Source organism: Liolophura sinensis, chromosome 12, assembly GCF_032854445.1.
Source record: "Liolophura sinensis isolate JHLJ2023 chromosome 12, CUHK_Ljap_v2, whole genome shotgun sequence".
Taxonomy (NCBI): domain Eukaryota; kingdom Metazoa; phylum Mollusca; class Polyplacophora; order Chitonida; family Chitonidae; genus Liolophura; species Liolophura sinensis.
The window spans coordinates 8,764,439-8,775,142 of record NC_088306.1 but is presented as its reverse complement, the minus strand read 5'-3'; the positions used below and the strand labels follow the sequence as shown (position 1 = coordinate 8,775,142).

The 10,704-nt window shown below is 40.1% G+C and overlaps 1 protein-coding gene across 1 annotated transcript; it reads right to left on the bottom strand.

The window, feature by feature from the left end:
• Positions 1-1,952: 1,952 nt before the first annotated feature.
• LOC135479593 (uncharacterized) lies at positions 1,953-10,214 on the bottom strand. Its single transcript, XM_064759483.1, has 6 exons — positions 9,567-10,214; positions 7,128-7,291; positions 6,132-6,397; positions 5,381-5,525; positions 4,250-4,416; positions 1,953-2,604 (listed from the first exon to the last, which is right to left on the bottom strand). Exons 1-6 carry the CDS (start codon positions 10,089-10,091, stop codon positions 2,360-2,362), a joined length of 1,512 nt encoding a protein of 503 aa, XP_064615553.1. The 5' UTR covers positions 10,092-10,214; the 3' UTR covers positions 1,953-2,359.
• Positions 10,215-10,704: the final 490 nt, after the last annotated feature.

The window sequence follows — 10,704 nt, the reverse complement described above, 5'->3', positions numbered from 1 at the left end:
GATTTATTTATAGGCTTAGAGGCCTTGCAGGTGTTTGATTGTGTTAATTTCAATATGACGTTTCCTCGCGTCAGACTTGTCATTCAGTATATGCGGTTTACTTTGCCGCGCCCAGCGGATGTTCATGTGAAGGTCTTTCCTGCAGGAATGAGTCCTTGGAAACGTGAGACTGCTATTGGCTGAAAACGCTACCCAGAGCCAGTCTGTGGTCTGAATGTCACAAGAAAACAATGATCAGATCAGATGCGAGGTGCAACATGAATACAGGCTGACATGGCGATGGGAGACGAAGCAACACTCACGTGACCAAATGAAAATTGAAAATTTAACATGCGCACTCTAGGTTCTCTCTGGTGATTGAGGTGTGTTTTGGCCTTGGTTCAAAACTGTTCTTCTTCACCTGACTAATTTTGAAAAATGACGATTTAAGAAATGAAACCTAGACCTTTGAAAAATTTTTCACACATTTAAAGGTTGCTATTGGAGTTAAACTTTTTCTTAAAAACAAGAGCACACAAAGAGAAGTACCGGAAAGTATGGTAAAGCCGAGGTCTTTTGTCTGTCATTTTCCCATTTACATTCTCCTAGACGCGTGAATTTTCAGAAACTAGATTGCGGGCTCCCTTGGCAACAGACTAAACTGACCAATCATAGCGACATTACTGCGGAACTATCAGTGCTCCATGCGCAGTCTAGAGTGTCGCGGGTAGTACATGCGAAATCATAGGACTCCTCTCATTCAACATCTTAGAAAATAATACGTCAGCATATCGGTCGCAACAGAAAGATACTTGTATATAAGTACCGACGTTGTTAACATATAAGAAGTAATTAGACTTTAACGGGACACGGTTTAATATTGTTAATTACCTTGTGTATAGGCTCCTATAACCGTGCTGAATTGTAAATAATGCTTGTTAGTTTTACACTGAAATATAAATATTTATGTATCGGTTTAATATTATCGGTTTAAAGTTTTTGTGATAGTTACCCTTTTGATTTCTACCAGACACCATGACAGAAACTGTTACTCTACACAGTGATATAAGTAAGTATAGTACTATCAGTGGTGCATCATGTTTTTTTTCCTCTGGTATTTACCATCATCAGAGTAGCCTCCCTTGAAAAGATGTATATATATATATATATATATATATATATATATATATATATATATATATATATATATGCACCTTGGTGGTTTCCCGTATTTTTGTGTCTGGTATTACACCCCTTTCAGCTTCACTAATGGCGATTGTAGCGAGATGATGTATCGTTGAAGAGATTTCAAATTCAAGACTAAATGAAGTGATGTAATAAAGCTGTGCTCGAGAAACAATGTTGTGATATGTACCCAATTGTTATCTCCGACCAACGTGGCCCTGGCCGACGCCGCTGTGAGTTCGAGTCCAGCCTATGCTGTTTTCTTCTTCGGCCATATATGGGAATGTCTGCGGGTGGTTGTGGGTTTCCCCTGGTCTGCCCATTGTCCTCCCACCATAATGCTGGCCGATGTCGTATAAGTTAAACACTCTTTAGTACGGCGTAAAGCACCAACCAAATAAATCGATAAATAAATAAATAAATAAATAAATTCTGTAGCAAGTAGAAATGATACTTTTGACGGTTTAATCCAAAGCCTAAATGGTTAACTAGTTGAATGTGATCATTGAAGGTAGGCCTATAGATCCATTTTTATTGGACAGATGTAGAATAATGTGAGTTGTCATACCGTTGATACCGCTTTCATCCAGTCAGGTTCACAGACATGTATGATTGAGTTGTTATATGTGCGGGTTATCAAAGCTATGTCCTAACAGTCTTCACCAGCTCTGACTATTCGATCTGACTCCGTATGCAGAGTGATATTACCGCTGATACGCTCGATGCATGGCCTAATCATTATGCTAATTGACATCAGCAGGGACAATGAAAATGTTGAGTACACAGCGTTTACTGAACAGAAGGGAATGTTTTATTTGAATAGGCTTGTAACACGGAGTGCTAAATGTACACGAGGAATTGTCTCGTATGCGGACAAGTTTTACAACATAACCAAGTTTCTTAAGAGGCATTTAAAAGTTGAGAGCATAAAATTACAGATTTTTATGTAGATAACAACTTCCGATTTATTTCTTTGCAACGTTACGACGAACATTCTAAAATAGTTGTCAGGCATGGGAAATGAATCAGGACGTGTTATGTGTCAAAGGAACTCTGATGTTAACATAAGTGTTAATTTTTATAAATAAATGTCCATTTAGAATTCTAGTACATGTCCGTAAGTCCGTGGAAAAGTGACTACAGGTTGGTACTTGAACAAGTTTCCAGTGTGAGGACTACGTGTCCATTTAGAAGTCTAGTACATGTACAAGTCCACGGCACCCTGAACAGAGGATGAGGTCATGTCGCACACAAACGTCTCGATGTACACTCTCTTGAAGGTCTGTACGTAGTCATCAGAGGCCGTGAACGTTGCGTAGAAGCCATTCTCGTAGATGACGCCGGTGACAACGTCTGTGACGTAACCAGAGCCTTGGTAGTTTGTGATCAATTTGGATTTACCAAATGATACCGATTTCCCCATCGGATCGAGGTTCATTCCTGTTGTAACCCAAAAGAGGAATACAAACTATTTTCATTTACCTGACAATTGTTAACGTTTAAGGGCTTCGAAAGAAACACTCGTCTAAAACATACACTTTGCGTCTTCTAACATCATTGAAAACTGTCCTATTTTTGTGCTTTATCTACTTTCTCTGGTCCTTTTTGGGAGGGGTGTGGGTAGTTGTCTTATACGTCGTTTTGGGAATTGACTTTGCGATTATTAACCTCGAACATCCTATTTGGTTGACGGCTGGTATACAAATGTCTGTTTCGACGCATAGATTCGTTCACTAGCCGTCAGCCTAAATGGACGTTCCGGGTCAATATTAGCAAAACTCAATTTCCAAAACTATACGTTCAACACAAACCATCAAAGAACTCAGAAAGTACATAACTTGCCTTATATCTCAAGAGAACAAATTTATATCAATCAAACAAACCTGTAATTCTCAACGTGTGACATCAGCAAAATGCATTACATATAGGTAAAAGTAAGTGACTGACAAACTTGAACAGGATTTCTCACATATTTCAAGCCAATTTTGGTTTTGGGACTTTCATAAAGGTTTAACGGATTAAATGACTGACAAACTCATCTTGTCGAAAAATACCATGTCAAATCTACCCTTGGTTTCTTTACTTAACCTTCCTGTCAATCTTATTCCAGATGTAACATGATTTATTTATTTATTTGATTGGTGTTTTACGCCGTACTCAATAATATTTCACTTATACGACGGTGACCAGCATTATGGTGGGAGGAAACCGGGCAGAGCCCGGTTGAAACCCACGACCATCCGCAGGTTGCTGGCGGACCGGAGAGAAGTAACATGATGTAAAAGGTTTAATTAAATTAATGTTTGACAAATTCATCTCCCAGAGTGACAAAGTACAACACGATTTTCGCACATGTGAAAGGCAAACTCATCTTCTATAACGATGGCAAGAAATCTGGGAGGGACATAGTTAGTAATAATGTTGTTGTCAGGATAAACATCTGGTATTACCGGTCTTGTCGAAAAATATAATGATATCATGCCACATTTACCCTTGGTTCTTTACTTGGCCTTCCTGTCAGCTTTATTCCAGTTGTAGCATGACGAGAACCTTTACCAATAAGCTTGTCAAAACGCCAACGTATTTATTTTATTGCCTCCGTATGATGTTATCCAAGTTAACACATAATACAGTCCAACCAGTCGCAGTGTTTGACACCAGGCTAACCAGTGTGTGTCCTATATACCCATCTTAATTCTAAACACCAAGGACTTAACAGTTACTCTTTTAGTAGTGTCTTAGAATAAAACACTAACTGAGATAAACTGACAAGTGGCCACGTTTCACCGGTTGCGTCTGACCATTTACCAATTATCACAGGTCCTCTCTGCTCTGGTTTTGTTCTTTATGTTGTAAGTCTTATATTATATACCACTTAGCGCGGTCACATGTTAGCGCGGTCTGTTTCCGTGGGCAAGGGTAAAACCTGTTTAAGTTACTAACACAAGGTGCTGGACTGATAAACCCAGACAAGTTAATAACCATTCTCTTTGTCACAATGCATATGCTGATCAACAAAAGTCGAAAGACATATGCATGTATAAGGCTTACGGGGATGAAATCACTCGGATTATTATTTTCGTACCTTCAATAATACCTCCAGCAAAAGCGTTGACTTTAGGACCTTGTTTGCAGTTCATATACCGCACATAAAACCGGAAGTTGTAGCCGCTCTTTATGGCGGAAACCAGCTGACCGAAGCTGTTGACCCGGGTGAGGTTAAGGTCTGAAGTCACAGCCATTATCTGTCCACTGTGGAAAAAGTACATTCCATGTGAGCTATGTAAAATTCGTGCAAGCCAACCCAATCAACATGAAGCCGAGAATGTAGGCTTGCTATTCGTCTTACCATGGATGAGTGTGAATTGTTGAGAAATCTTTGAGCCATGCCTTGCGCAAAGTAAAGAATTCATTACATTCAAGAACAATGGTGATGCAAACTATATTTGCTTTACTCCGTACAGTCTAGGCCAAGAATAAGGTACACCTGAGTTTTATCGTAAGTCATTCTAAACAGGGACTGGAAAACATCAATCATATTTCTGTCTGTTGAGTACAAATCTTTGTGTTACAAACACGAACACGAAGACGTAATAATCTAAGGGATTGGAAAACACAATCATGTTTCTATGTGTTGAGTACAAATCTGTGTTACAAACACGAACACGAAGACGTAATAATCTAAGGGATTGGAAAGCACCAATCATCTGTCCGTCTGTTAAGCACAAATCTCTGTGTTACAAACACGAACAGGTATACGTAATAATCTAAGGGATTGGAAAACACAATCATGTTTCTGTGTGTTGAGTACAAATCTCTGTGTTACAAACACGAACACGAAGACGTAATAATCTAAGGGATTGGAAAACACCAATCATCCGTCTGTTGAGCACAAATCTCTGTGTTACAAACACGAACACGAAGACGTAATAATCTAAGGGATTGGAAAACACCAATCATCTATCTGTCTGTTGAGCATAAATCTCTGTGTTACAAACACGAACACGAAGACGTAATAATCTAAGGGATTGGAAAACACCAATCATCTATCTGTCTGTTGAGCATAAATCTCTGTGTTACAAACACGAACACGAAGACGTAATAATCTAAGGGATTGCAAAACATCAATCATCTTTGTCTGCCGAGTACAAACCTCTGTGTTACATACACGTAAACGTAATAGTGTAAGGGAGGTAACTGTGAGTTAAGTAGATACCTGTTCCCCCGGGTAGGGTCATGGAGCTGACAGCCGAATATGAACTGCTGTGCTCTGGAGTAGTTGGCCGGATTTAACCATGTGACTGTTAAGAAGATACCCCCAACGGAATAGAACTTCCCTTCGCGGAGCTGAAACATGTCACCTGTGAGAACAGCATCATTTGTCACGGTGAGAAACTATGGTTAACAGATATTGGGCTAAGCCATTTAAAAACAAGACAAACTTAACTATAAAAACGCAACAAACAAGCCAAACACTACCAACAAACAAACGCACAAAAAACAGCAACATACCGCGTTTCGTGTCATCTTGCACCAAGACCCCTTATTAAGTGAATGGCCCATGTTAAAACAAACGATGCAAAAGTATGACCTGCTGATTGACAGAACAACTGATCGAATTTTAGGGTTGCTTGTAGCATCGAAAACCACACACTTGGTTTTGTCGACATCAGTGTAGATATAGATGCAATTAGGATATACTCTATCGCTTAGCGTCCAGCATTAGGCAACAAGCCATTCTTCTTGTTGTGTGATTCTTTAAACTGAGTTATTATGCCATTAGTTTTTTAATACTTATGATGTCACCCGTGGCAATGAAATCTTCGTTTCACTGACACTGACTAAAATCAAGTTCAGGAATGAGTGTGAGTGATATTACAGATAGCTCAATATGTAGGCAAGAATTTACGAAAAACAGAAAAGGGGCATTTTTGTAGTATTACACGAACCATTTACTTTATTATTACCTCTTGATGTCCGCACAATGGGCGTATCTGAAAACCCGAAATAAGGATATGGTCCAAACACGGAAGAATTGAATAATTCAAATGTGTCGATATCGACGGAATATCCCTGGATGGCAAAATCATCTCCAGCGTTCAATGTTTCCGTGGATTTGTTGGAGGAGTTTCCCAGTTTACACGTGGGTACATCTATGTACAAAGTTACCGGAAGTGCGTGTGACAGCGCCGTGATAATTTCCTCAAAACTGTTCAACTGTCTCCTTGGAACCCTTATAAAGAAAAAAAAATGTTTCGTTCTTTATTCTTTCTCGTGTTTATGCTGTAATGAAGACATTCTACATACTAAGGCGATGTAAGGTTTATCTGTCAAGGAAGCGGGGATTAACTGAAGATCCAGGATGGATGGTATATCTGTGAAGGAAACGGAGATTGGCTTAAGATCTAGGATGAATCCACCGCACCTGGGATGTTATGTGAAAAAGTAACTCACCTAAAGCTGTAGCCTAACCAGAAGAGAATGCTTCAGTTATAATGGTATCAGTATGCATGATGGTCAGTTTTATGAGTGAAGGAAACGGAGTGCCCAGTGTAAAATGTCGATCTTCAGCATTAAGATACTAACAAATTTCCCATGTCGGACTTAGAAATATTCACACCCTATTGATGGAAAACTAGTGGTCTCCAATCAGCGTTAGACAAGGGTCTTACGTGGAAAGGTCTGTCAGCAACCTGCGGATAGTCGTGGGTTTTCCCTGGGCTCTGCCCGGTTTCCTCCCACCATTATGCTGGCGGCCGTCGTATAAGTAAAATATTCTTGAGTACGGCGTAAAACACCAATCAAATATATAAATAAATAGACAAGGGTCGCCGACTGCGTAGTGTCACCAAGGCTTCACCAACAGTGAGGACGGAAGGTTTCAAAAATTCCTTCATGCTCATTTATATATGATTTTAAGGCGACTGCCAACCAAGAGTTCTGCCCCACTGAAGGCTCCTTACCCAAGTGCGTGTTGAGAGATTGGTTTCGTCCTTTTGGGAGTGTCTAGCTTTGTCAGGTTATATGGCATCCCAGCGCGGAAAACACTGCCGTTAGACACAAACGTCCACTTCTCATTTACCGTAAGATAATTTTGGGTCAAGTCGTTACTATCCACGATCTCATACTGAAAGGAGAGAGTCATAAAAAATAATTAGTATGCACAGAGGATGGGGTGAGGGGACGCGTGACCGAGGTAGTTAGCGTGCCAACACTGCGCAATGACTCGGAAGCCTCTCACCAATTAACGCGGTTGCTGCGAGTTGAAGTCCAGTTGATGATGGCTTTGTCTCTGGTCGTAAGGTCTGTCAGCAATGTGCGGAAGATCGTGGGTTTCCCCCTGGCTCTGGATTCCTTTCAGCATAATGCTGGCCGCCGTCGTATAAGTGAATTATTCTTGACAACGGCGTGAATAACACCCATCAAACGCATACATAAATAAATAATAAGCGCAAGTTGTAAATATTTAAAAAAAAAACAATCTATGTGTTGTTAAAGTGAAGCACCTGGCTGACAAAAATATATCCAGGGTACATCTACGATCTAGCTAGACGCATGGCTGTAGCGTCGGAATGGCTTCCAGCGGAGAGTCTGCTAGCCAAAGAGGAAAAAAGCTCTGAAATACAACAACAGCTCATGACGCGGGTAAGCTGTGTTTTCCTGCGTAAGCCATGTGAACAAAAATATTCCCCTTCGACCTCAGTTTTATTTACAAGCAACTGCTTACATGCGGAAGGCGCTTCCACAAAGTTCTTTTTGACTTAAAGGATTAGTGTCCAGATTTACCTATTAGCCCAGGCTATAGCCTGTTCAAACAGTGTATTACCGGGAGGGCTTCTGAAAAATGCAGCAATGACAAAATCCACCGAAAGCAATAGATTAACTATCCTATCCGATCTCCGGCCGGTCGCCAAGTAGGGTGGCGCGGCTCAAGCAATTGAATTCACAGATGGCCAACCCAAGTGTAGCTGGTCTAAATAACCTTGGGATATGTATCAAAACGATGTCATTTTCGACATGGATTCGTAAATTTACATACGTAAATATACTGCCGTATCAGTTTGAACCCACAGTGAGCTGTTTCGATTTATGACAAAGACATCTCTGGCCAGACTTCATATTCCGAGTTTTCAGACTTTGAATTTGATCTTTGTCCAGGCATATTCAACCGCACTGGCAATACTTACAGGTAAATTATAGATTATCCTGTGTTACACTGTACTTGTCATGTGTTTATATTAACATTTAATATTTATTTACTATTCTCTCCCTCTGTCCGCTTAACAATATATATCATTCTATTCCCGAAGGGATTTTGTGTTCATACTTATATTTCATGATAACGCTGGTACATGTTATTTTCGGCATTCCGAATAATTTATGACTATATAGGGGCATATAAAGGCGTACAATATAAATACATGTACCATGTGGATGATGGCGCTAATGTTCAGAGATCTAGTATTTATCGGTTTTCAGTTGAGTCAACAGTACTTTATAACTACTGTTTATAGGTGCTGTTGTAGAAATTAAGCTGTATTACTCCCGTAGCTTTCAGCTGTAAAATGACGAGAGCAGATAGGCCTGTTTTTGGTGGGTACAAAATCCTTCCGTCTTGTGCAGTAAATCCACACGTTCCTCAGGGCCAAATCGTCTTGAAGCTTGAAGAAAATAATTCCATGGTTCTTTGACCGACTGTTTTTACATTTGTATCCAAAAAAGCAAACCATCTCGTGGAGAAATGCGATGTGCTTGTGACTCTTGTAGATTTTTTTAACACTGAGCTAAATGGTGAAGCTCTGACAGCTCGTAAGGGTTGGCCATGTATGACGTGATTCGGCGGAGATTACCGAGTGTTGGCGGAAAAATGCATAAATCCAGCCCAATTATTTAGTAATTTTAAGAGCCATATTACTCAGATTTATGTACTTTTTTCAATATTTCTACACTGAATTTAACAATATATACAGGGGTAGTTAATTATGAATAAATGATAAATCTGAACACTAATCCTTTAAGTCAAAATTTTAAAACTCTGTATAATGTTTAGTTTCTGGTTTGGATACATTTTTCTGAAGATAACATTGGAGGAGGATGGGGGGGGGGGTCGGGGGGTATTTGAATTTCTTTTGCTGAAATGTAAGCTTTAAGATCGCATTTCAAATTTTGACTGCAATCCGAAATGGCTTTATGGAATCGGCCCCAGGAAGCTGTTGAGCGCAAGTCAGTCTGCAGTGAAACACTTGTTATTCTCTGCCATTGAACGTATGTTAACGATTTACTGGTCCCGAACTGTCGGTCTGACCCGTTACTGCAGGAAAGTACGAGGTTTTCAGAGACTGATTATAATAGTACGTTCACGTCTACTTTATGCACGCGCAGTGCAAGAGTGGACCACTTACCGACACGTTGTTGTAGACAATGACACATCTGTCTATCGCTGACGTCCGGAACAAGTAGGGCTCTACGCGGTCCCATTTGACATCACATCCGGGCAGGTAAATTAAATCAGACCACGTGAGATTCTGAAATAGGCCCGGATTATCCTGCGCATTGATGAATTTCGCTGGGTCTACAAAACTGTAGAATTTAGTAATGATCTCCTGCGTGGTGGAATTAATCTGGAAGGCGTAGATTTTCTGACGCACAATGTTTTTCGGGTCGCCTCCAGTGTATTCCTGCAGGTAAAATGTTGCCACGTTGCTGGGGAAAATCGGGACATTTTCTGCAAAGATTTCCGCGGAAAAACGCTGGTGTTGTAAAGGCGGTGGTAAATCTATTACCATATCCATAAAAACTTGCCATGAATTGTCGTACTGTCCAGGAAATATCTTACGCAAATAAATGAAGTCATCGTTGATAGGACTTGCGTCAAATATGGATGCGGCTGACATAAGCAACACCACAAGTGCGAAACGTATTCTCATTTTGAAAAACCACAGTTAGCAAATTGATTAAAAGAAACACATACATGCGCGCACACGAAGAAAAATAGTCTGCCTGATACAGCTTATGAGGAAAAGCAACAGAGATTAATCGCGGAATAAGCGTCCAACGCATGATTAGATAGTGTCACAAGATATCTTCATCTCCAGTGATCTCGTGCACTGGGCGAAACACGAGTTAACTTGTACGGTAATCCAAAGTGCAGTTATACTATATGGCCATATTTAACAATACGATATTTAGGTCACTGTGTTTAGGTGATTGAAAGTCACACAGTGCTAGCAAGGATGACATCATACTTAAGTGTGAAAGTGGTATAAAGGCTTATGTGTGAGTTATTGGTGAACGGCCTACTGAATGAAAGAATTTTTGGCGGACTTCAACACAGTTAAAGAGGAGGTAGATGTTTGGTTTCAGTTATTAGTAAGCTAGGTGTAGAACCATTTCACTGACCTGGTGGATTAGTGTCCTAAAGTATTTATTTATTTGTTTATTTATTTGATTGGTGTTTTACGCCATACTCAAGAATATTTCACCTATACGATGGCCGCCAGCATTATGGTGGGAGAAAACCGGACACAATTCAGGTGAAAC